The following is a 27,215-nucleotide window of genomic DNA, read 5'->3' as shown; positions in this document are numbered from 1 at the left end:
GTAGCTGAGACCACAGGTGCATGCCACCACACCCGGCTAATTTAAAAAATTTTTGTAAAGATGGGAATCTCGCTATGTTGCCCAGGCTGCTCTGGAATTCCTGGCCTCAAGCAATCTTCCCGCCTTGGCCTCCCAAAGCGCTGGCTTCTGTTTTGTTTAGCTTGCGGCCAAGATAAATTATAGCCACGACCGCTCAAGTGGCTTCATGTTACTATCTTTGAACTCAACAACAACAAAAGACTCCATTTGGAAAGCAGAAAAGTTCAGGCTAAGTTGAAATTCATAGAATGTTCCTTCCCAAGGAAAAGCAGGTAAAGGTCACAACTGTTTTTTAAAAAAATGAGAGCAAAGAAAGGATGATGTCTCAACTCTGAAGATACCTGGTGATAGATTCAGAAGTGTTCTTTTTACAGGAGATGATACTGAATAACACAGGAGCGCTTAAGCCCTTACCTTGGCCTGTCCGATCTCAAAGCGTTCTTGTGGGGTGTAAATAACCATAGTTTCTGGTCGGGTGGTCCGAATGAAGCACATCCCCTAGGGCATAAATGGAGCCATGGTTTAGAAAAGCAAACAATGAATTTCCAACAACAGATGTTGAAAGAAGTGAAGGAGGGGTGTGAACAGGACAGCTCTTTCTACTAAAAACACAGGCTTTGGAGAAAGGGGTGAGCATCTACAACCAGTGGACGACAGGTCCCAGCAGGACCTTGGGGCTGCCCTGAAGGACAAGCTCCCCCATGCCATCACACCAATCCCCTTGGAAGATTCCCCAATACTCACTGACTTGTTCTGTGCAGACAGAACATTAACTCACGGCAGGAGCACTGACTCACATTGACTAGAAAGCCCGAATAGAATGTTAAAACATTAACTTTTGCCACAATAACTTGTAATGCTTCATCCTTAGAAAGACCATAAACATCTATCTGAATACAAGACGACTGGCCCCTTTCCCAATAAAATGTAAATACATTTTTATGACCAATTTGAGCACATAAACATTTACCAGTATAAATGAACACTTGTATATGTCTAAAGTATTTGTTAATTTACATACATATTAATGGATGCATTATAAACGAATATAGCAAGAAACGTCGCTACTGTTCATTCATACGCTATGATCCATCTTTATTCAGTGTCTTCACCGAGGCATAACTCAGCTGCAGTGAAATGCATACATCCTAAGTTCAGCCCTTCCTGAATGCTGCATCCGCCGTGGAGCCCTCATCCAAGCCCAGCAGCGCTTCCGCCAGCAGAGTTCCCTTGTGCCTCCTTCCAGTCAGTCTCCCCCCACTACGAAGCAACCTCTACTCTAATTTCTATCACCTAATCTTGTTTTGCGCCTCTCTTGACCTTTCTAGAAATGAAATCCTATAACGTGTGAAATCACAGAACAATCTCCAAGATAAACTAATTTTAAAAGTACACAATTGGCCAGGTGCGGTGGCTCATGCCTATAATCCCTGCACTTTGGGAGGCCAAGGTGGGTGGATCACTTGAGGCCAGGAGTTTTGAGACTAGCCTGGCCAACATGGCGAAACCCTGTCTCTCCCCAAAAATACAAAAATTAGCCGGCCGTGGTGGAGCGCACCTCTGGTCGCAGCTACTCAGGAGGCTGAGGCAGGAGAATCTGGGAGGCGGAGGCTGCAGTGAGCCGAGATCGTGCCACTGCACTCCAGCCTGGGCGACAGAGTGAGACTCTGTCTCCAAAGAAAAAAAAAACAAAAAACAAAAAACACACAAAAAAGTACCTAATGATATGTAAAGCGGGAGCCCACTTATAAAAAAAAAAAATCAAAGAAACGCCCATGAGTGCTTGGAAAGGGAACGTACAGTCCCCATCCCGACTGTGCCAGGGGTTACCTGTGTGGTGCATGGGCGAGGTCCAGGGTGGCAAGGGGAACCTGCTGAACGTTAGTGGGAAAGGCTGGAAAGATCAAGACCACACTGCCTTGTCTCCCGTGCAGCTAGGTTCTGAACAGGAATTTGATTCTGTCCATCTGATGCCCTTGCATGAGGTCCCACACACTCTTGGCGCCCTAAGCTGTTCCAAAGGCAAGCCAGGGCCAGGGAACCCGGGTTTGTTTGTAGTGGTATCCCACCACCCGCTCTCCAGCTTCCTGGATGTCAGGACACAGCAGGAGCTTCTTCGCCTCTGGCTGCAGCCACTGGGGACTAACACTATAGTCTGGGACTCTGCCTGAAGCTTGCTCCTGCGGCTTCTTAAGCACCCTTTGTTAAACACCTTCTCCTGTTTACAACACCCAGAATGGTCCCCGTTTCTTCTGCTAAACCCTGACTGAGACAGGCTGTCAGGTTTTGTTCAGTATCCTGTACTGTTTGACTCTTCTACAAGGCAAATGTGTTTGTGTGCATAATCTCCTGTGTTTTTGTAAAGAATTCTATCACCAAATTTTCTATAATGAATATCACTTTTATGTTGAGAAAAAAAAGTCCAATCATCAGTATGAAACTAGTAGAGTCCAGAAGCATTTTCTGTCTGAAACTAGTGTCCCCTTAAAAATACCTTGGCATTGGCTGCCAGAGCAACAGCATGCTCCGTGGAGACGGCATCAGTTGGGTAGAAGATCGTGCACTTGGGAATGGTTCGGAACATGGCTATATCCTCCAGGGCCATCTGGGAAGCACCATTGTCACCTGAGAGAACCAGAGCCCGATGAAAACAGGAGCATAACCCCATTAGGAACCTGCCCTCCACCCACTTCTAGCTCTGAAGAAGCAATTATTCCTATTGCCACGGGGTGTCCCGAGCTGCATCCTCACAACTCATTTACATTGTGTTCTTGCACGCCTGTCTGCCTTGAGATCACACTGTGACACCTCGGGTTAGTCAACTGAAAAGTCTCAGCTGACTTTTCAGATGGATCACTCCAAGTTACTGTCCACGATGGCTGAGCATTGGTGGCCTGAGTTTGGCCTGCATACCAAAGTGGTCTTTTTCATTTCTCCAGGCCTTCCAAGTAGTTAACACACCTTCAAAGCATGCTGAGGGTGCTACAGGGTACTTTAGGGTGTATCTGGGAACGTAGTTTCTCACCAGAAATGTGAAAGAGAAATCTTAATGTGCACTGGGCAGCTTAGCTTTTCTCAGCTAGGAAGGGGATTGTCACCATGCACACTGCCTTGCCTAGGACCACTGTCTAACCTCAACAGCCCAGCTCTTTTTTTAAAAAAATTAACTATTATTATTTTGAGACAGAGTCTCACTCTGTTGCCCAGGCTTGAGCGCACTAGGTCATCTTGGCTCACCGCAGCCTCCACCTCCCAGGTTCAAGCAATTCTCCTGCCTCAGCCTCCCAAGTAGCTGGGATTACAGTCATGTGCCAACATGTCTGGCTACGTTTTGTATTTTTAGTAGAGATGGGGTTTCACCATATTGGTCAGGCTGGTCTCGAACTCCTGACCACAGGTGATCCACCTGCCTCAGCCTCCCAAAATGCTGGGATTACAGGTGTGAGCCACCGCCCTGGCTTTTTTTTTTTTTTTTTTTTTTTTGACAAAGCCTCTCTCTGTCGCCAGGCTGGAGTGCAGTGGTGTGATCTTGGCTCACTGCAGCCTCTGCCTCCTGGGTTCAAGCAATTCTCCTGTCTCAGCGTCCTGAGTAGCTGGAATACAGGTGCGTGCCACCACACCTGGCTAATTTTTTTATTTTCAGTAGAGATGGGGTTTCACCAAGTGCTGGGATTACAAGCATGAGCCACTGCGCCCAGCCTTCCAGTTCTTCTTTGGATGGAACCTAGAGTCACTTTCGCCTTGTGACTATTTCAAAACTGAAACTGAGCACAGCCACAGGTGGGCTCAAGGACCCTTTCCTAGGCCCCTCTGCCCCTGCAACACTGCCGCGCCTCCTCTCCCTGGCCACCACCTGTGCCTCCAGCTTCACCCAGACAGCCGTGACTCCAGCTCCATCTAGAGCCATCTCGTCCAGCCTCATTCTCCCAGGGAGTCCCTGAGATGGCTTCCCGGCGTGCATCTCTGGCATTCTAGAAGCAAGTGTGTGCAGCCACATCTAGTAAGCCCATCTGCCTGCCACAGGCACGCCAGCTGGCTCATCTTTCCCATGTCATTTCTGTCATTCACGAAAATGACTCTCTGACGTTTCCCAAGTGAGGAATCCCGGAGACTCGTGTGTTTTGCTCTTCACACCATTGCAGAGTGCTCCATCTGTTAGGCACACTCACCTCTTTCTTCACTCTCAGGTCCCCCCCCACCCCCCTGGTTTTCTCCCCCACCACCTTGCACACCTTGTTTCAATCCCCTCTCTGGCTTCCCGTTTCCTGTGGTTTCCTTCTAGCCCACCTGCCAGGTGACTACTACTCTGAGAAGGGTGTGTTTGTAAGAGTTCCTGCCTCGTGTCATGCTCCAGGGTTCTCGCTGCCCCAGGCAGGAAGGTGGTGATGGTGGTCCCAGCCCCCCTCCCACCTGAGCAGGCTGTGCAGCCAGCCAGAATGCTCCTCGTCCTCTGTGATGCTGTTCACCCTCAGTTAGACTGCAACCACAGCGAGGGCAGAAAAGGCTCCATGACTCTGCCAGTCCTGTCCATAACCTGCACGCAGCTCAACACACAAGGGGCACTCGGGATAAGCAACTGTTTCTCACTGTCTGAAACAACAGTACCACCGAGAGATGCACTTCAAAAGTTGCCCTGAGAGTCTGACACTTTTAAAGTACAATATGGCTTTTTCAAGAAAAAGGCTTGAATAATCAAACTTCATGGAACCATAAGGAAATTCGTAGTTTAACCAATCACATGCTAATCTTTCTCTGTGAAGGAGGAAGGCTACCAAGATGATGGCATTTAGAACCCTTACCAACAGATACCCCACAGTGGGAACCAATAATGTTGATGTTGCTCTCAGAGAGGCCTCCTATCCGGATGTGATCAAATGCTCGAGTCAGAAAGGCAGCAAAGGTGCTAGCAAAAGCAATGGTCCGTCCACGGGAGGCACAGCCCAGAGCCACGCTCACCTGCAGCACAGAGAACATGAATCAGAACATCCCTGGGCACTGCCCCCACCGCCACTTCTCCCACAGTCCCCATGATAACTCCCATTCTGCACCTGCTGAACTGCTCTGAAGTTCTAGCATGCGTCCTTCCCACACCCCTCTTTCCTCAAACCCTGGGCACCTGTCCGTCCCTCCTGCCCAGACGGCGCCCTCAACTCATAGCTCCTAGGGAGCAAGAGATGAGACTCTCCTGCCTGCCCTCCTGGTGTCCGCAGCTTTCCAGGGTCCATGCCCCGACAGGACATCCTGAATCTGTCCTGTTCCTGCTTTCTCACAGGGGTCTCCGGCCATGCAGCTCCTCCTCCCCTCTTGTGCTACTTCCCTTTCTCTTGGATCATTCTATTTCCATTCAGGTGTGCGCCAGCACCTCTTATCTTCACACCCCCATCTCCGCCTTGTCCTGCTTTTACATCTGTGTTCTCCTTCGCAGCAAACTTCTCAAAACTTGCCTATAGTCATCGCCCCTGCCTTCTCATTTTCCACGCTCTTCCCAGCCTACTTCATCTAGGCCACCATCCCCACAAGGGACCTCGAAGCCACAAAACCAAGAGGCTGCCTGACCTTGGGTGGCCTGTGACTTGACTTGGCCCCTGATCTCAAGGCATTCCCTCCTCTCGGTTTCTGCAGTGTGGCAGTGGCCCACTGCTGTCGCCTCATGGGCGCTGCTGGGGCAAGTCCTCAGGGCCCTGTGCACCCTTGGGAAGTCGCATCTGGCCCAATGCTCCCCTGATCTGCATTCTGGTAATGATCCCCACTTTACATTGCCATTCCTTACCCCCCTTCCCCAGAAGTCCGGGCTCAAATACCCCAGAAGGCTTCAAACTAGAATACAAACCTCTCTGCGGCTACACACAGGCTTTCCAAAGGGGATGTGGCTGTGGGTGTTACACTCAAGATCCCAAACTCCAGATCAACTCTGTCTACATTCATCTGCCAAAAGGAGGGTCTGTGCTCCCCTCATGGTCTTTTTTTTTTTTTTTTAGACAGGGTCTTGCTCTGTTGCCCAGGCTGGGGTGCACTGGTGCAATCTTGGCTCACTGCAACCTCCACCTCCCGGGTTCAAGCGATTCTCCTGCCTCTGCCTCCCGAGTAGCTGGGATTACAGGCACCCGCCACCACGTCTGGCTAATTTTTGTATTTTTAGTAGGGACGAGGTTTCACCATATTGGTCAGGCTGGTCTCGAACTGACCTCAGGTGATCCACCCACCTCGGCCGGCCTCCCAAAGTTCTGGGATTACGGGCGTGAGCCACTGCCCCTGGGTCTCCCACTGTCTCTTTTAACAATCACCTTCTAGCAACCTGATCCCCAAAGGGCATGCTCTCAGCCACCTGACTCTTACAGGGGGATCATCCTGGAGTGCAGAACCTCCAGACCCAAGTAAAGAGGACAATTTGAAATAACTATGCTGGTGGAGAGAAAGTGAAGAACTTAATTAATGAAACTGTCAACTCTGTAAATAACTTCTATAAACAACTTTACATGAAAGATCACTATGTGATTTTTTGACTTACAACTGGGAAGGAATTCAAAGAACTGAGTGACATTCCTCTAACAAAACTTCCCTTCCCATCTACTTATTCATGTGAGTAAGGTTTCATAGCACATCATGAAGATGAAAAACAGGAATAGAATCTGTTCTCAATGCTATCACATTCAAACTACAAGTATACTCATCCACTAACATACCAGCTAATAATAATCAAAATTCTATCTCAGTCCAGAAAAAAAAACCTAATGCTCAGAGGCCTATAATTTTTTAAAAAGCTATCAATTTATATGCATATTTTTGTTGCAGAGAAAAATGATAGGACAATCAATAAAAGGCTTTCATGCATAAAGATATATTGGGGAAATGAATGGAATGGAAATTGGAAATCAAGTAGAAAAAGGGATTTAATTTCTGACAAAGAAAAGTGGCTTGGCATGAATTTTTTTTTTTTAATTACAGACCAGGTCTCACTATGTTGTTCAGGCTGGTCTTGAACTCTTTTTTTTTTTTTTTTTGAGACGGAGGCTCGCTCTGTCGCCCAGGCTGGACTGCAGTGGCGCAATCTCAGCTCACTGCAAGCTCCGCCTCCCGGGTTCACGCCATTCTCCTGCCTCAGCCTCCCAAGTAGCTGGGACTACAGGCACCCGCCACCACGCCCGGCTAATTTTTTTTTTTTTTTTTTTTTTTTTTTAGTAGAGAAGGGGTTTCACCATGTTAGCCAGGATGGTCTCCATCTCCTGACCTCGTGATCCGTCCGCCTCGGCCTCCCAAAGTGCTGGGATTACAGGAGTGAGCCACCGCACCCGGCCTGGTCTTGAACTCTTGAACTCCAGCAATCCTCCAGCTTCAGCCTCCCAAAGTGCCGGGATTACAGGTGTGAGCCACTATGCCCAGCCAGTGTCATCATTAATGGCATGATTTGAGTATTAAAGTATCAAAAATGTCAATATATGAACAACTACATCCTTTGCAACGACTTAAATTTATGATTAAAAATGTAGATGTGGCCAGGCATGGTGGCTCATGCTCATAGTCCCAGCTCCTCAAGAGGCCGAGGCCAGAGGACCCCTTGAGCCCAGGAGTTTGAGGCTGCAGGGAGCCATGATTGTGCCACTGCATTCCAGCCTGGGTGACAGAGCAAGACTCCATCTCTACAAAAAATAAAAATAAAAAAATGATGTTAGCTTAAAACTAGGCCAACGAATATGTAGTTTAGAAAACTGCATTTAGTGGTGTGGAGCGGCCACATGTGAAAATGACTGACTGATCTACTGCCCAGCCATCTGATACCACTGTCTCCCCTCTGTACATCTAACAGGTGCCCCAACCCCCCAGGCCCACACAGAGCTCCTGATGGTGCCCCCCAGTCCACTTCTCCCCCAGTCTTGTCAATCTCAAGAGATGACACCACCTTCCCCCAGGTGGTGACACCACCTTCCCCCAGGTGGTGACACCACCTTCCCCCAGGTGCTGCCACCCACACTCAAGCACCAGCCTTGGTTCCTGTCCTGACACCTGCCGTTGGCATCCTGCTGGCTCTCCTGCCAAGGCAATATGTGACAAGTCTGCTTCCCTCCGACTCCACAGCTACTGCCCTCGTCCAAGTCACCCTCTCCTTCTCCTCCCTTTCCTGCGTGAAGCCATTCTCCAGTCTTCAGAGTTTTGGAAAACGCAGGCTGTTGCTTTCCTGCTTAAAGCCCTCCAGTGGCTTCCCAGTAAACTGCAAGAGAACCAGAGATACTGAAAAGGGCGCCTATAAGACCCCGTATGACCTGGGCCCTGGAGAGTTTTCTGCGTTCACCATGCTTCTACCACTTGGCCCTTCCTCTGCTCTCCAAACATTCCAAGGCTGGGCCTGCCTACAGTTGGCCATGCCCCTTGCTTGAAATGCTGTCTCCCACATCTGTACACGGCTGACCCCTCGTCACCTGAGACTCAGCTTAAGTATCACCTTTTCTGAGAGGTTGTCCCTGACTGCCCCTGGTCAAGCTCTACATTGTAGCCACCTCTTTCAACATGGCACTAAATACCACCTGCTCGCCTTTTCTTTACAACTTTTTTCCAACTGTGAGAACATATCAGCAGGGACGGAGTAGACTACATGGCTGTGTGCTGAGGCAATCAGTGAGGTGGGGAGCAAAATTTTTGACAGGAGCATTAATCCAGAAAATTACGGATCGCATTGTTTTCCATTCAAAATGAAAATAGCTTAATGAGCCAGGCTCGGGGGCTCACACCTGTAATCCCAGCACTTTGGGAGGCTGAGGCAGGCAGATCACCTGAGGTCAGGAGTTGGAGACCAGCCTGACCAACATGGTGAAACCCTGTCTCTACTAAAAACACAAAAATTAGCCAGGCATGGTGGCGCATGTCTGTAATCCCAGCTACCTGCGAGGCTGAGGCAAGGGAATCGCTTGAACCTGTGAGGCAGAGGCTGCAGTGAGCTGTGATCGTGCCACTGCACTCCAGCCTCGGTGAGAGAGAGAGAGACTCCATCTCAAAAAAAAAACAAAACAAAACAAAAAAAAAAAACCAAAAACCATAAAACAACAAAAAACCCAAATGGCCCAGCAGAGCATGGGGAGCTGTGGGGACACCCATCTCAACAGGGGTGCTGTTTGGCTTCAGTCAACTGGCGTCAGGAGGGAATGCCACCCTATGGTAGTAGTTCTTCCCATTTTTCAAAAGAATCCAGAAACGTGTATTCTATATAAGACCTCCTGATTCTTTTTCTTTTTTGAGATGGGGTCTCGCTGTTTCACAGGCTGGAATGCAGTGGTACACTGCAGCGTTTAAGTCCTGGGATCAAGCATCCTCCTGCCTTAAGAGTCCCGAGTAGCTGGGACTGCAGGCTTGTGCCACTACACCTATAATCTGATTTTTAAATGCTGGCAACTAATTTTTAAAAAATTTAAAATACTGGCTGGGCGCAGTGGCTCATGTCTGTAATCCCAGCACTTTGGGAGGCTGAGGTTGGCAGATCATGAGGTCAGGAGATTGAGACCACTCTGGCTAACACAGTGAAACCCCGTCTCTACTAAAAAATACAAAAAATTAGCCGGGTGTGGTGGTGGGCACCTGTAGTCCTAGCTACTTGGGAGGCTGAGGCAGGAGAATGTTGTGAACCCAGGAGGCGGAGCTTGCAGTGAGCTGAGCACTCCACTCCAGCCTGGGCGACAGAGCGAGACTTCGTCTAAAAAAATTTTTTTAAAAAATACTACTTGTTCCAAATAAAGTCACTGGTGGTCACATAAGACCTGCTGGCCTGTGGTTTTCTGGCATAATGACAGGAGCTGGGCATCATCTTCTATGACGCGCAGAGCTTTAGAGTTCAAAGGGTTTACTGGCCGTAACTCCTTCCTCTCGAGAGGGGTGTGCTTGTGTGCATGTGCTTGAGATACTCCCTGCATTAATATCACTCTGGGGAGAGACTGAGGCATAGATAAGCAGAATGGCTTTGCCTAAGGCACCAGCTCTAAGCATTGATATTCTTGTGATTGAAGTAAGTGCAACATTTGCATTTCTGTGATATATTAGGCCCCTCTACAGTGGAGAGAAGGAAACTCTGCATTCCCTGTGACTCCTCAGCCAGTGTGCCTCTGGGTGGTTGCAGAATTGGGCAGAAGGAGCTACTAGGGAGCCTGGGATGCTTCAGGCCCAGAGCCCTGGGTTCAGATGGTTCTAGGCTCAGAGGACCCACTGTCTGTGGCCTTGGGCCTGCTGCCCTCAGCCAACTTGGAGACTCCAAGTGCCGAGTAGTCTATTACGGCCCTCCTAGCAGACCTAGAAGCCACCTCTCAGACTCCACCTGGCTACTTGCCTCCTGCTTCCCAGGAAATTTTTTTCCAGTCCTTTTGCTTTCATAAATGGAAAGAAAAACTAGCACAGGCTGGGCCTCCTGTGTCCAGTGGGCCATTGATTCTAAGAAGCCCTGAGAGACACTGCACACTCACCATGTTTTGTTCAGCCATAAAGCACTCGATGAAGCGCTCAGGGTACTTCTTGTTGAATATCTCAGAGAAAGTAGAGTACTTGGTGTCACCATCCAGCACAACGACTCTGTTGTTCGCGTAGCCCAGCTTAGCCAGAGCCAGACCGCATGCTTTCCGAGTAGCTATCTAGAAGACAGAGACAATCAGGTGGTAGAGTTTCTTCACATGCATTTAGAAGGAACGACTACAGAAGGAAGGTACCATATTATAGAATGACAAATTATCATCTATCTTGAAGAAAGTAAATTCGTGACTCACCAAAAATTTCCTTTAATGTCATAAACATGGACTGCTAGCCAATCTTAAATCCATACTAAATGGCTGATGTGGCACCCAAGTTTTTCTCAAATTGTGCTCTTTTTAGTTAACATCCCCCCCTCCCCCAACCCCCACTTCCTAAGCAGGTAAACACTCCACAGCTCAAGAGTGAGATTTCCGACATTAATGGTTCTCATTATATTTTTCAAATTACTTGGCCAGGTGTGCTGGCTCACATCTGTAATCCCAGCATTTTGGGAGGCTGAGGCAGGTGGACCACCTGAGGTCAGGAGTTCGAGACCAGCCTGGCTAACAAGGTGAAACCCCGTCTCTACTAAAAATACAAAAATTAGCTGGGCATGATGGCGGGAGCCTGTAATCCTAGCTACTTGGGAGGCTGAGGCAGGAGAATCGCTTGAATCCGGGGGCAGAGGTTGCAGTGAGCCGAGATTGCGCCACTGCACTCCAGCCTGGGTGACTGAGCGAGACTCCATCTCCAAAAAAAAATGTTGAATTTTATGAATTGCTTTTGTTTAGTGTGTATGATGATGATCACACTTCCCCCCTTCCTTTAACCTAACACTAGAACACTGAATTCTATTCCTATGTCTCCTGGCATGAGTCATCTGCATTACTAATTTGAGCTCACTGATTCATTTAATTTTTTTAATGTACTAATGAAGTTGAGATGGGCTAATGTTCTATTTAGAATTTTTATATTGGTATTCATAAAGAAAGTTGCTCTACAGTTTTCTTTAGGCTAGCTTTGTCACATTTTCGCTTCATAAGTAAATCGGGATGACATTTTCATCTTCCTCCGTATTTGGAAAAATTTGAAACAGTTTAGAAATTACTCTTTTCATAAAGGTTAAAAATGAGTCAGTCTTATATAACCTGGTGAGCCTGGTGCTTTGGGGGTATAGCACTTGGATAATTTTCTCCATTTTTTTCTAGGGCTATTGATCCATTTAAGTTTTTTATACCTCTTTTAGTCAATTTTGATATTTTATGTATTCCTAAAAATGGTCCCCCCGCTTTTTACACATTTTCATACCAATTATGCAACTATGGAGTTATATAGTTTTCTCAAACTTTTTTTTTTTTTTTTGAGAGAGTCTCGCTCCGTTGCCCAGGCTGGAGTGTAGTGGCCCAATCATAGCTCACTATCCCCTCAAACTCCTGGACTCAGGTGATTCTCCTGCCTCAGCCTCCAGAGTAGCTGGAACTGTATTACGGCACCATGCCTGGATAATTTTTAAATTCTATGTAGAGATGGGGTCTCACTACTTTGCCCAGGCTAGTGTTGAACTCCTGGGCTCAAGTGGTCTTCCTGTCTTGGCCTCCTGATAGTGCTGGGATTACAGGAGTGAGCCACTGTGCCTGGCCCACCCTTTGTTGATACACCTTCTCCTTTCTTCTGGTTTTTGTCTTTTGATTTCTCAAGTATTCAAAATTCATTTATTTTTAACCCTCATTACCAGGCTAAGAAAACATGAGCAACACTCAAAATTTCTCCAGATAAAGAAGGATCAGAAAGTGTGTCCTTCCTCCCTAGGCTCGCCACCTTACTTCCTCTAGGCCATAAAGAACTTGCCTATGTCAGGTCTGCTATGATATACCAGAAGGCAGGATGTAAAGGTGCTAAAAACCAAAAGGACTTGATACTCAAGACTTTTGTGCATAATTTGATTCCTTTTTGAGGTTTCTGATGAATTGGCCTGCTCCTCTGTGTAATACAGAGAGTAAGTTCAAAAGGTCAGCCCGCCTGGGGCCAGTCTTCTTAGCGGAGACACAGAGTCATGGCAGTTTCATGCACAAACCAAAGTTAGGAAGCTAGAAAAAGGCACACCACACCAGGAGCTAATAAATAGCAATTGACCAATCAGAAAATTCAGACACACATGTGAAAGCCAAAAATAAAAATGAGACCTAATAAAAGAGAAGGGGAGCCAGGAGTGGTGAAAGATCAAGTACCTACTGGGTGCAATGTCCACTACTCCGATGCTGGGTGCACTGAAAGCCCAGACCTCACCACTACACAGTATCTATCCACGTGACACAGCTGCACTTTGGACCCCTCGATGTATTTTTTAAAAATGGCAAACCTCTCTTTATTGCCTACGAACTGTTAGTTACATGTCACTCTAGTAATTGGTTCGTCCATGGAGACCACAATAAATGAAGAATCCTGTGTACATACGAACAACATTAGAGAACAAAGCAGTTGACGTATCTGATTTATTCAATTATCCACCTTTCCGCCTACCTTGTCACCAACTCTGTAATCAGGTGGAGAGGTCATCCTTACATCTGTGATGTTGACTTCAGGTGAGTCCTCAATGGGGAGCTGTGGGTCAAGATTCCTGCTGGTCTCTATCTGGCTCTCAATTAATTTGATAATGGCATCTGCTCTTTCTCTCGGCATTGGCTTTCCATGCCAACTTTCTGCATCCTCAATACCTGTAATGAAACAAACAAAAGACATCCATTCCATAAATATTTAGTGAGTGCCTATGAGGTCACCTGAAAAACAGACCCCGATGAAAAAGATGTCACCCTAGGACTCACAGGAGGAACACCTAGCACAGAGGGCCTGGGACGCTGCTGCAGCCAGAGAGAACAGCTTGGACAAAGGCCCTGAGGCTTTTTGTTTTGAGACAGGGGTCTCACGCTATGACTCCTCCCCAAGCTGGAGTGCAGTGGGTGATCATAACTCACCACAGCTTCCAACTCCTTGGGCTCCAGTGATCCTCCCGCCTCCGCCTCCTAAGTAGCTGGGATTACAGGTGCAAGCCATTGCACCTAGCTATGCCCCTGAGGGCCACTGGTGAGTGGAAGGGAGAATGAGAATAAGGCTGGAGAGACAGGTAGGGCAGACCATGGAGGGTGGGTCTTGTGGGTATGAGAAGTTTGAGTTTTATCCAAAGCAAGATTGGAAACCATTGAAGGGTTTGGAGTGGGGAAAGTGACTGATCAGATCCACTGTAGAAAGATCACTGTGGCAGCAGTGTAGAGACTGGTGTGGAGGGAGGCCAGCTGGAACTGTGGGAGAGATGATGGGTGTGGCAACAGTCATGGTAGTAGAGATGGGGAGGAGTGAATGGGTCCAAGATGTAATCTAGGGGACTGGGTCTATGTGTGGGCATATGAGGGGGAGGCAGAGGCAAGGACAACACCCAGGGTCCTGCCGGGAGCACACTGGTAAAATAATTTACTGAACGGAGGGTACCAGAGTAAAACTATATTTTCGGTAGGAGTCACAGAACAGTTTTATTCTAAAATGTCTATAGTCTTTTAAAAAAATCCAGGAGCCGCACTCTTTGTGATGAGTTAAACTTGAGATAAACAGTTTCAGCTGTCAGCCTTGAAATGTGATAGTTGGTGATTCCAAGCTCCCTTCTTCCCCAATTCCCAGGGTTCTTCCAGAAGAGTGTGGGCCTAGGCACGTGTGTAGGTATGCACTCTTATTTCTGCACCTGCTCATACACACAGCACGCTTTCTGATTCTACTAACCATAGAGATTGTTCCCTGTCAATCCTCCGATGGGCTGTACTCCTAGCCACTCCCTCGTGCAGGCAGCACATCACTGTTCACCTGCTAGGGCTTTTGATATCTCCTATCCTAAGCAGACACTAGCTAGTGAAAATAAGAGAGCAGGAGCCTCCAGCATATACTCCAGGCAGAACTGCTATTCACTAAATGAGTCATCTGCCTAGGCCCCTCTAAGCCTCTCCCGCCTCTGCTGCTGAGCGGACAGATGCTTTTAACAACCAGGAGCAGGAGGAAAGTGCTTGCTTACTTGGGGTGCCCCGGCCCTTGAAGGTCTTGGCCACCACAGCAGTGGGCTTGTGCTTCACCTGAGAAGCCTGCCAGAATACCTGGCACAGTGCCTCCACGTCCCGGCCGTCCACCACATAAGTGTTCCACCTGCCAACAGAGGAGCAGGCTGGGTTACAAGAGACGAAGGGGGCAGGACAGAATGGAAATCAAGCACAAGAGAATACAGTTACCCAAAGGCTTCGCAGCGCCTCTGATAGATGTCTATGCAGTGCTCGGCGTGCAATGCACCACTGTGTCCCAGGCGGTTCACATCAAAGATTGCCACAAGATTGTCCAGACTGTAGTAGGAAGCAAAGGCCATTGCCTCCCAGACAGAGCCTTCTGAGGACTCGCCGTCACTCATGAGGCAGAACACCCGGTAGCTGGAGCAAGACAAGAGAGGTTTAGGACCCTGTGGGGGATCATCTGGGCCAACCAAACAAATGCATTTCAGGAGGAGAAACGGACGCAACTGGAGCTGCTGCTCCAGACCATTCGCTTCCCACAATCTCCCTCATCAACTCTGCCCCAGCCCAGCAGCTAAGAAAGCTGAGCTTGAAAAGCCTGGGGGCTCACAAGCAGGCTTTACCTCTGGCTAGTTTTCTGTTCTAGCTGTAAAGCAACTTTTAGGTTCTTCTGCCACATTTCCTTATCAATAAGCAAACAGGGCCAGAGGGGAAGGGGAAGAAAGCAGCATCCTTAAGTTCCCCAAACATTTACACATTCATTTTTCTGGTAAGTTCCCTTTTAAAGCATTGCCACCTTCTAATTTTTTTGTTTGTTTGTTTGAGGCAGAGTTTCTATCACCCAGGCTGGAGTGCAGTGGCGTGATCTTGGCTCACTGCAACCTCCACCTCCCGGGTTCAAGCAATTCTCCTGCCTACAGGCCCACGCCACCATGCCCAGCTAGTTTTTGTATTTTTTAGTAGAGAGGGGGTTTCGCCATGTTGGCCAGGCTGGTCTCGAACTCCTGACCTCAGGCGATCCGCCCACCTCGGCCTCCCAAAGTGCTGGGATTACAGGCATGAGCCACCGCCTCCCGCCGCCACCTGCTAGTTCTGTTCTTACAACTTATTTACAATAATCACAAGAATCAAAACACCCCACCTTGGAAACGTGTTCTGCTGTGAAGTAAATTCCTCCACAACCAACGACGTGAGTGTTCGCATCAAGAAAACACATCTGGCCAGGCACAGTGGCTCACATCTGTAATCCCAGCACTTTGGGAGGCCAAGGCAGGTGGATCACCTGAGGTCAGGAGTTTGAAACCAGCCTGGCCAACATGGCGAAACCCCATCTCTACTAAAAATACAAAAATTAGCTGGGCATGGTGGTGCATGCCTGTAATCCCAGCTACTCAGGAGGCTGAGGCAGAAGAATCACTTGAAACTGGGAGGCAGAGGTTGCTGTGAGCCGAGATCGTGCCACTGCACTCCAGCCTGGCCACAGAGTGAGACTCAGTCTCAAAAACAAACCACACATCCCAGACCCCACTAAAGTGCTGGAAGTTTTAAAAAAGCTATCAACCCTAGGATAAGAATGGAAAGGCAACAGCAGCTGAAACCTTTCAACAGACCTGTGGGAGAGAAAGTGGGGCAGCCGCCCGAGGTGGGGAGAAGGCACAGGGAAGGCCTTCCAGAGGGGTCACCACGGGATGTGATGGGGACTGGCCCTTCAGGGCTCTCCACATCACGGAGATAGGTGGCTGCCCCCCGAGACTCTAGGAAGGGGATGTAGATGTAGGGCAGTTAAATGGCTTCTGGGGAAGAACCTCACCTGGCCCTGTCGAAGTACTTGCCAGTATATGCCATTCCACATGCAACTCCCAGTCCTTGTCCGAGCCATCCTGTTGCCACATCCACAAACGACAGTCTCTGTAAGAGAAGGGACCCAGTGAGCCCAGACGCAGCTGCAGGACATGGTATTAGGTGGACTCACGCACTGAGTGCAGGCTGCTCCTGTCAGCTCTGTAGCAGCGTCCCATCTAAACAGCCCCTCCCGCCCTGCTGGGTGAATTCCTCTTCACCACACCCATATGCACCCCAAGCTTCCGATCAACGTTACAAGTGGAAAATGGGTCAAGCCCAGGGCTCAGCCTGGGCTGGAAACTCAGGTGACTAAGGTGACGAAGACATCCACTGTCCCTGCCCAGGGAGTCATAGGTAATCCATACAGTATGGCAAGGGTGGCTGGAGCTTTGGGAATAGAGACGGGGAGCCCAAGTACAAAGCAGAAAACGTAAAGTATGATTCTTGACATTTTCCCATGGCCCTTCCCGGTCACGCACAAATCACATGTTCAATCCTATGGAGGATATGGATTCTTAAAACAGAAACCAGAAACAGAATACTCTGGTTCCCTGGTTTATAAAACTCAGGTCAACTGAGATCTTACACGTGCTCATCTAGAAGTGCCCACGCTAGAAATGAATCCCTTTCTACTAGCATCTACCCCGCCCCCAACATCCTGTTTGCAGGCACAGGGTCATCACTATCCCAAGCAGAAAATGTGGCCCTCTGTGGGCCACAAGGTCATGCCAAAGAGCTGCTGCACTGACTGGAGAGGCCCAACTTGCAAGCATACTGAATTTACCCAACAGCTTCTGCAGCCACCGTTTCGACCTGGTCTTAAACATCCCTTGCCTCTGTCACTGCAGTGGCCTCCCAGCCTCCCCCACAGCCATTCTCAATCTAGCCACAAGGGGGAGCCTGTTAAAACTGAAGTTGACTGATCACATCGCTCAACTTTCTAAGGTCTTCCGACCTCCCACCAAGTAGAGCTCAACTGTTTGCACCTGTCTGCCCACCCCAGCCCCCATCACCTCCATTTCTCCCTTCCACTGCTCTGGCACCCTGGCCTCCTTGCTGCTCCTTGAACACAGTGGGCATACACCTGCCTCAGGGCCTTAGCACTCATGGCACCCACTACCGGAGTGCTTGTGCCTGGATGTGGGCACAGCTCACTCTCCTGCCTCTTCCAAATCCCTGCTCCAGCGTCAGCACTGAGGTCTTTCTGGACCACTCTTTTTCAACCAGTGCCTCCTACCTCCTCCACTTTTACTTGATTCCAGATGCTTGGCCCCACCTGACACTCCATCTATTGACTTAAAAGTTTGTTTCCTGCCTGTCACCCTCCTCTGCTCAAACGTCAGCGCCATTCGAGCAGAGATGAGCGAGGGCATCACTACTGTAGATGGATGGATGGTATTTACGATTCTCTCATCTCCTGCTTCTTGCTTCCTACCCTCTGCTACTCTCTGGTTGCTCTTGACCTTCCCCGGAATTCTCTGCATGCTTTGTGCCCCCCAGAGACTCCCTTTTGGTTCTGCATTTCCAGCCCAGCAGAACTGTCCCACTCAACTCAAGTCTCTTTTGACTATGCCTCTAGCCACATCTCCCTCCCTATGGCACCCACCACACTCACGTAACAAGCTCTGGCTCCCAGTCGCCTTGCATGCCCTTGGAAGTCCTATAACATAATGGACCGAGCCTGGGCTCAGCAGTCAGACCAACTCTGCTTCCCTCAGGCTGTGAAGTGTGAGGCCAGTGGGCCCATCTCAAAGACTTTATGGGTGCAACGGAGACCAGAGCCCCCTTAGGTGACAGGAGGTCAAGGATAAAGTGAGGATAGATTGAGAAAATGGTGAGACATCAGTATGATGCCCGTTACGGCAGAAGTGCTCCCACATGGGTGTTGTCTTTCTCAAGAACCCTTATGCTGCGGGGCAGACGATTCAGGGAGGTGAAAGGCTAGAATAAAGATCTGCTCTGCCTGGAGTATGGCTGTTTACCCCGTTCCCAGGCAAACCACAATGGACTATGCTTCATGTGTTTTCTCTTTTGTTCCAATTTCATCAGCCAGCTAAATCTGATGAACACACAAATTCTGGCAGCCGAACAGTGCCTGGTGTGCTGCTGCCCGATAGAAAGCCTCTTCATCCCCTAAGGCCAATGGCTCTGATAGCAGCTGTTATATGACAGTCTAGACTTTTTTTTTTTTGAGACAGGGTCTTGCTCTATCTCCCAAGGCTCAAGTGATCCTCCCACCTTAGCCTCCTGAGTAGCTGCAGGCACGCACCACCACGCCCAGCTAATTTTCGTATTTTTTGTAGAGACTGGGGTCTTGCTATGTTGCCCAGGCTGGTCTCAAGAGATCCTTCTGCTGGAGCCCCCCAAAGCACTGGTGTGAGCCACTGTACCCAGCCTTTCCTTATTTTAAACCAGAAATCTAAACACCCATATTGCGTTTATATATCTATTTTTTTTTTCAATTTTCATTGTAAAGGGGGCTGGAAGCGGTGGCTTGTTGCCTGTAATCCCAGCACTTTGGGAGGCAGAAGTGGGTGCTTGGGCCCAGGAGTTTGAGGCCAGCCTGGGCAACATAGTGAGACCATGTCTCTACAAAAAATACAAAAATTAGCCGGTCGTGGTGGCACATGCCTGTAATCCCATCTACTCAAGAGGCTGAAATGGGAAGATCGCTTGAGGCCAGGAGGTCAGGGGTGCATTGAGCTGAGACCGAGCCACTGCACTCAAGCCTGGGCAAGAGCGAGACTCTACCTCCCCGAAAAAAGAACAAAAAAAGATGTAAAAAAAGTTCAAGTTTATAGACATGTTTAAAGCCTAGCACAATGATTTCCTTCCTGTATACTGCTTACCTCCAATAACCAACTGAAAGCAATGGAAGGCATTTACTTCATCCCTCTCTCCACACATGCGCGTACACATGTAAATTCTATTTATTTTTTGCCAAACCATTTGACGTTATGGTTCAGACACCAAGACAAGGGTCACAATTATGACCTTTAGGCACTTACTTCAGCTATGCCCAGTTTTTGTCTTTACTTCCCACTGTGCTAATCTGGCATTTCTATTTGGACACAGTACTCTACCCAGCCAGATTTTTCTTTTGAGATGGAGTCTCGCTCTATCGCCCAGGCTGGAGTGCAGTGGCACGATCTCGGCTCACTGTAACCTCTGCCTCCCAGCTTCAAACAATTCTTGTGCCTCAGCCTCCCGAAAAGCTGGGATTAGAGGCATGTGCTACCATACCTAGCTAATTTTTTTTTTTTTTTAAGTGGAGATGGAGTTTTGCTATGTTGACCAGGCTGGTCTCGGACTCCTGGCCTCCAGTGATCCACCCACCTCAGTCTCCCAAAGTGCTGGGAGTACAGGCGTGAGCCACTGCACCCGGCCCCTAGCCAGGTTTTAATTTGCTTCGGGACACAGTGTACTTTGAGATGGCATCAAACCAGCCACACATTCTCAAACTGACCTTGTTTTTAAGGTTCTTTTTCTTTCCTATCCCCCATGATACTTCATGAAGTGGCTGGTATTTTGCCCAATCTCATGAGAAGTGCCCATCAGTTTCAGGTCAGATGTGCAGAAACATAGAAGAGGAAGCTGACTGACAGGGGTGGGATGTCCCTCCCGGTTACACTCAAGTTCCCCCAGGCTCAGTGAGTGGGATTCACTGAGGCTGCCTGCCTCTCCTCAGGCAGCACAGAGGGTGGGAGCAGCATAACCCTGCCATGGGGGAAGCGTTCGTGCTAAGTGGGGCGAGGCAGGGTATGACCAAAGGAAAGGAAGGATAGTCAGCTCTCCCAAGCCACCCTTCCTACCATGCCATCACAGGGCTCCAAGTGGCCCTCACTAGAACACTCGAGCTTTAAGATGCAAAGAAAGAAGAACCAAAATAATAAACGAGGCCCATTTCAGGCCTTGTTCCCACACGGTGGCTGTTCAAACTGGGCTTAACCAGCAGGCGCCACAGCAGCCCTGGGCTCCCCACCGGCATACCTTTGCGAGGACAAATCGGTCGTTGTCCGGATTCCCTGGATCTGACTGCTTGTACCTCATGATGTAGAAGAACAGCACAGACATGATCTCAGCAGAACTGCTACATGATATAGGGTGGCTGAAAGACAGACATGACACTGGTCATTTCTCACAGCAACTGGCTTCCTAGCACACGACCTCGGCACATGGTCTCCTCATAGAGGCGGTCATTTCTCCCAGCCCAGGAAGAATCCAACCAAGGGTAAGGAATGCAGGGCTCACAGGTTGGAAGGGCGCTTTAAAGCCCGGTAAGCTCACCACCCCTCCCCCTGTGCACAGTGAGGCCAGCTCCTAACCGCAGAGCACCGTGGACTCGGGGCAAGTTTCCTTCGTGCCTCTGACATGAGTATTCTTTCACATGCTTAAATTCATCTGTGGCCTTTCCACATGCCGAGGAACTTTCAGGAGCATTGTGAATCAGAAATGCCATGAAGATCCCATTCTACCTTCTACAATGAATTTCTTTTAGGAAGTGAATGGTGACAGACTGAGAAATTTGTCATGGTAGAGTAGCTGAGGCCCTTTCTGAATGCTGCCAAAGTAACTGCTGCTCTTAGAAAGCGGCCTGCATGTGAGTCCAGCCAGGCCCTAATTAATTAAAAAGGGGGAGGGGACAAGACAGCAGGGGACAGAACCAACTCCCTGGAGCTCTGCCCCAACTGCAAGTAAAAAAAGATGTTAGGCCCAGCTCATATTAATAATCTCTCATTTCAAATTTCACTAAGAAAGTCCCCATTAAGAAAATGGGGACTGTCCCTCCCCCATTTTCTTAATGGGGACCTGCGAAGGGATGGGCCCTCACTCTGTCACCCAGGCTGGAGTGCAGTGGCATGATCATAGCTCATTGCAGCCTCGACCTCCTGGGCTCAAGTGATTCTCCCGCCTCGGCCTCCCAAGGTGCTGGGATTACAGGCATGAGCCACGCACCCAGCCTGATAAAAAAAAAGCTTCAAAGGACACAAAAAGAGGGCTTTTGCACGTGCAATTGTCGAAGGTGACTGATGAATGGTTTTGGGGTGCTGATGGCAGAGCCCACCAGGCTGCAGGGCTGGCGTGGACATTCTCCTGCAGGGCTGGCGTGCACATTCTCCAGGACCCCTCGTTCACACTCACTGTCCTGGACATCTTCCCTGCATTGCTAGGATACCTTGTTCTTTATTCACTAAGCTCTTTCCTGGCTCAGTGAGAGAAAACTCAAGAGGCCCCGGCAGCAGAGGAGTAACAGGCTTCAGTGGAGAAGGGACCGAGAAGGAAGTAATTGGAAATCTCTTCTTCCTCCCAGGTTCCATCTCCTCTGCTCTCTCCCCACTGCTGAGGGTCGGTAGAAAGGGGGGTGACACACTCCCACCCCGTCCTTGTCACACTGTGATCTCCCCCAACGCATCAGTGCCTGCACCTTTGAGGCTCCAGAAAGACGATGTGCCCTTTCTACTTTGGAAAATCACAATTCTCAGAAGACCAACAGAAATGCATGTAGAAAATGATGGAAGTTACTGGGTATCAGAGGACACGATGACCTGAATGAGCAAGAAGATGGTGGGGGGCGGGGGGTAGGGTGGAAGCCAGCTAGGACTCGGTAGTGACAAATGCATAACTACTTGCTTATTTTCAGTGCCTTTTGCTTCAAGTGAGAGGTTTCTGCTCTCCCATGGTGAAGTGTGAGACATAAATCCTGCTTCATTATGGGGGACTTCCAGGGGGGTGGCATGGAGCCCAGGAGTCCCCCTGGCATGATGAGGGGGAAGTTGGGAAAGAGAAGCAGAAAGAAAATGGAAGGGGGCCAAACACAGGGGGTGTGAGGAGGAAAGCCAAGGAAGACGAGGGGAGAGGGAATGATAAAAAGGAGGGAGAGGCCAGGCGTGGGGGCTCACACCTGTAATCCCGGCTCTTCTGGAGGCTGATGCAGGAGGATTGCTTGAGCCCAGGAGTTTGAGACCAGCATGGGCAACATGGTGAAACCTCGTCTTTCCAAAAAAAAAAAAAATTAGCTGGGCAGGGTGGCATGCACCTGCAGTTCAAGCTACTTGGGAGGCTGAGGTGGGAGGGTTGCTTAAGCCCAGGAGGTCAAGGCTGTAGTGAGCCATGATCACGCCACTGCACCTCTAGGCTGAGCAACAGAGTGAAACCCTGCCTCAAAATAAATAAATAAATAAATAAATAAATAAATAAATATTTTAAAAAATGGGGAATGAGAGATAGGGTCTAATAAGTAGGAGGCAAGGTAGGAGGCTGGCGCAGGAAACGAGTCGGGGTGTTATTTTGTGCGCTAATGCAATGGGTTAACGCATTCGTTTCCTAAGCCTGCCAGGGTGAGTTGCCACAAACGTGATGGCTCAAAACAGAAATCCAGAATCCAGGTGGCAGCAGGGCCACGCTCTCCCGCTAGGTCCTAGGGGAGGATCGCCCTCGCCCCTGCCTCTCCAGCTACTGCTGGCCCCAGGTGTTCTTCGTCTTGCAGCTGGGTCACTCCCGTCCCTGCCTCTCTGCCTTCACAGGACCTTTTCTCCTGCGTTTCTCCACGGTGTCTGTGTGTCTCCAATCTCTCTCTTCTTTCTCTTATAAGGACACTAGTCACTGGATTTAGGGTCCACCCTAAGTCCAGGATGATCTTATCTCAAGATCCTTAACTTAATTTCACCTACAAAACCCTTTTTCCAAATAAGATCACATTCACAGGTACGGGAGGCCATGGACTGAATGTGTCCCCCCAGAATTCCTATGCTGAAATCCTAATGCCAGTGTGACAGTATTTGGAGGCAGGGCCTTTGGGAGGTGATTACGCTGTGAGAGTGGAGCCCTCATGAATGGGATCAGCGCCTTTATGAGAAGAGGCTGGAGACCGACCATGTGAGGATACGGGGGGGAAGGTAGTGCTCTTGAGCCCCGAAGCAGGTCCTCGCCAGAACTGACCATGCTAGCACCTTGATCTTGGATTTGTAGCCTCCAGACAGTGAGAGACGAATATCTGCTGTTTAAGCCACCCAGTCTTGGCATTTCTTATAACAGCCCTAAGTGATAACTGATTTGGGTGCCCCCATTCAACCCTTGTTTTGACTTAGATGACATTCTCTACAGGGAAAATTTCTTAGGACTATTGGACAAAATGTAAAGTTCTCTTCTTGCTTTTTGCTTTGTTTTGCAAAAAAAAAAGAAAGAGGAATGGGTCAACCAGAACATCTGGAAAGTCTGGAGTATCACTGAGGAAACACAGGGCGATTGAGAACCCGAAAGTGAATGGAAACCTACGATAGAAGTGAGATATGCTTTTCTGTTGTCACCTCATCGGACTGTGTGTGATGACACAGATGCCAATAGCCAGCAAACAGCGAGGAAACGAACATGATCCTGACAGTTTCAGGAGTGCCCATGCTGAATGATTTTTAAGTTGACTATCTGCCTAAAATAAATAATAGTCTCATTTAAAAAAAAAAAGAAAAAAGAAAATGGGGACTTAGGCCGGGCACAGTGGCTCATGCCTGTAATCCCAGCATCTTGGGAGGCCGAGGTGGGAGGATCACCTGAGGTCGGGAGTTCGAAACCAGCCTGACCAACATGGAGAAACCCCGTCTCTACTAAAAAAAAAAAAAGAAAGAAAGAAAGAAAATGGGGACTAAAACCTCTTGCTTTGCAAATGTCCTCTAAGTGGATGATTTAGATTTAAAAGCCACACAGAGCCCTTGAGAAAATGCAGCTATCTGTTACTAATTTTGAAGGTGAAGGGAACAAAATGAACATGTACAAAAAATGCAGACATATATGGTTCTTAACTGCATCCACACTGTCCTCTTACTATCTAGCCCAGGCTCTGGAGCAAGATTTATTTATTTATTTTTTGAGACACAGTCTCACTCTGTTGCCCAGGCTGGAGTACAGTGGCACTCTCTCGGCTCACTGCAACCTCCACCTTCCGGGTTCAAGTGATTTTCCTGCCTCGGCCTCCCAAGTATCTGGGATTACAGAGGTGCACCACCACGCCCGGCTAATTTTTGCATTTTTAGTAGAGACAGGGTTTCACCATGTTGGCCAAGCTGGTCTCAAACTCCTGACCTCAGGTGATCCACCCCACCTCAGCCTCCCAAAGTGCTGGGATTACAGGCATGAGCCACCGCGCCTGGCCAACAAGATTTAAAAAAACATATTGTACTAAGTATTTTCTCTAACCACAATGGGATGAGGTTAGAAATCAATAATAGATGGAAAACTGGAAAATTCACAAATTTGTGAAAATTAAGCAACACACTCTTATACAACCAAAAGCCAACGGCGAAATAAATAAAGGGCATCCAAATTGGAGAAGAGGAAGTCAAACTAGTGCTGTAACACTGATGATACGATCATACAGCTAGAAAACCCTAGGCCAGGCGCGGTTGGCTCACGTCTGTAATTCCGGCACTTTGGGAGGCCGAGATGGGCGGATCACCTGAGGTTAGGAGTTCAAGACCAGCCTGGCCATGGTCTGGTGAAACCTTGTCTCTACCAAAAATACAAAAATTAGCCGGGTGCGGTGGCACACACCTGTAGTCCCAGCTACTCGGGTAAGGCAGGAGAATCGCTTGAACCCGGGAGGTGGAGGTTGCAGCGAGCCGAGATCATGCCACTGCACTCCAGCCTGGGTGACAGAAACTCCATCAAAAACAAGCAAACAAACAAACACAAACACAAAATCCTAAAGATTCATCCAAAAGACTCTTAGATCTGATGAACAAATTCAGTAGTCTCAGGTTACAAAATAAATGCACACAAATCAGTAGCACTACACCAACAACGACCAAGCTTGAGAATCAAGAACTCAATCCCTTTTACAACAGCTGTAAACAACAAAAACAACAACAAATAAAACCCACCCTAGGAATATACTTAACCAAGGAGGTGAAAGACAGCTACAAGAAAAACTACAAAACACTACTGAAAGACATCACATATGACACAAACAAAGATATCTCATGCTCATGGATAGGAAGAATCAATATTGTGAAAATGGCCATACTGCCCAAAGCAATCTACAGATTCAATGCAATTCCCATCAAAATACACCATCGGGCTGGGCACGGTGGCTCACGCCTGTAATCCCAGCACTTTGGGAGGCCAAGGCAGGCGATCACCAGGTCAAGAGACCGAGATCAGCCTGGCCAACATGGTGAAACCCCGTCTCTACTAAAAATACAAAAATTAGCTGGGAGTGGTGGCGTGTGCCTGTAGTCCCAGCTACTCGGGAGGCTAAGGCACGAGAATCGCTTGAACCCGGACAGCAGAGGTTGCAGTGAGCCAACATTGCGCCACTGCACTCCAGCCTGGGCGACAGAGCAAGACTCCGTCTCAAGACAAAAAAAAAAAAAATACTAAAAGTAGTAGATTACCATCTATCTACCATTCAATCCAGAAATTCCACTACTGGCTATCTACCCAAAGGAAAAAAAGTCATTATATGAAAAAGGTACATGCACACACATGTTTATAGGCAGCACAATTCACAATTGCAAAGATAAGGAACCAACCTAAGTGTCCATCAACCAATGAGTGGATAAAGAAGGTGGTGTATATACAACATGGAATACTGCTCAGCCATAAAAAACAATGTATTTTGCAGCAACTTGGGTGGAGCTGGAGGTCATTATTTTAAGCGAAGTAACTCAGGAATAGAAAACCAAATACTGTATGTTTTCACTTGTAAGTGGAGCTAAGTTTTGGAGTGATATAACGGACTTTGGGGAGGAGAATGAAGGGAGAGGGTAGGAAGGAGGTGAGGGATAAAAGACTACATATTGGGGACAATGTACACTGCTTGGGTGATGGGTACACTAAAATCTCAGAATTCACCAATATAGAATTTATTCACATAAGCAAAAACAACTTATACCCCTAACACTATTAAAATTAAAAAAAGAAAATGAGAGGCTGGGTGGGGTGGCTCATGCCTGTAATTCCAGCACTTTGGGAAGCCGAGGTGGGCGGATCACCTGAGGTCGGGAGTTTGAGACCAGCCTGACCAACATGGAGAAACACCGTCTCTACTAAAAATACAAAATTAGCTGGGCGTGGAGGTGCATGCGTGTAATCCCAGCTACTTGGGAGGCTGAGGCAGGAGAATTGCTTGAACCTGGGAGGCAGAGGTTGTGGTAAGCCTAGATTGTGCCACTGCACTCCAGCCTGGGCAACAAAAGCAAAACTCCGTCTCAAAAAAAAAAAAAAAGAAAAAGAAAATGAAAAATCCCTTAGAGACAAATGAAAACAGAAGCACAAAATACCAAAACCTATGTGATGTAGCAAAAGCAGTGCCAAGTGGGGCATTTCTAGCTGTAAACACATTTTTTAAAACCCCTCACATCTGGCCGGGTGCAGTGGCTCACACTTGTAATCCCAGCACTTTGGGAGCCGAAGCGGGCAGATCACTTGAGGCCAGGGGTCTGAGACCAACCTGGCCAACAAGGAGAAACCCCATCTCTAGCCTGGGCGACACAGCAAGACTCTGTCTCAAAAAATAATAATAAATAAATAACCCTTCAAATCAACAACCTAACTTTACAACATAAGGACTAAACCCAAAGCTAGCAGGAGAAAGGAAATAAAAAAGATCAAAGCACAAATAAAACAGAGACTAAGAAAATAGAAAAAATTTAATGAAACCAATTTTTTTTTCTTTTTGAGACAGGGTCTCAGTTTGTCACCCAGGCTGGAGTGTAGGGCACAAACATGGCTCACTGCAGCCTCAAGCAATCCTTCCGCCTCAGCCTTCCGAGTAGCTGAGACTACAGGTGCTCGCCATGTCTAGCTAATTGTTGTATT

General features: G+C 48.3%; 1 protein-coding gene across 1 annotated transcript in view; it reads right to left on the bottom strand.

Annotated features, from left to right (window-relative positions):
• The window catches only part of TKTL1 (transketolase like 1), a 41,434-nt gene that overhangs the window by 5,675 nt on the left and 8,544 nt on the right, over window positions 1–27,215 (bottom strand). Inside the window, exons 2-10 of the mRNA XM_003804720.6 lie at window positions 20,394–20,511; window positions 16,372–16,469; window positions 14,787–14,978; window positions 14,576–14,703; window positions 13,042–13,235; window positions 10,479–10,643; window positions 4,839–4,995; window positions 2,534–2,664; window positions 454–537 (exon numbers count right to left, since the gene is read on the bottom strand). Of these exons, the coding sequence (XP_003804768.1) occupies window positions 454–537; window positions 2,534–2,664; window positions 4,839–4,995; window positions 10,479–10,643; window positions 13,042–13,235; window positions 14,576–14,703; window positions 14,787–14,978; window positions 16,372–16,469; window positions 20,394–20,511 (1,267 nt within the window). The remainder of the gene's footprint in view (window positions 1–453; window positions 538–2,533; window positions 2,665–4,838; window positions 4,996–10,478; window positions 10,644–13,041; window positions 13,236–14,575; window positions 14,704–14,786; window positions 14,979–16,371; window positions 16,470–20,393; window positions 20,512–27,215) is intronic.

The sequence above is a fragment of the Pan paniscus genome, chromosome X (genome assembly GCF_029289425.2).
Source record: "Pan paniscus chromosome X, NHGRI_mPanPan1-v2.0_pri, whole genome shotgun sequence".
NCBI lineage: Eukaryota > Metazoa > Chordata > Mammalia > Primates > Hominidae > Pan > Pan paniscus.
The sequence above is the reverse complement of the archived record's forward strand: the minus strand, read 5'-3'. Positions and strand labels throughout refer to the sequence as shown.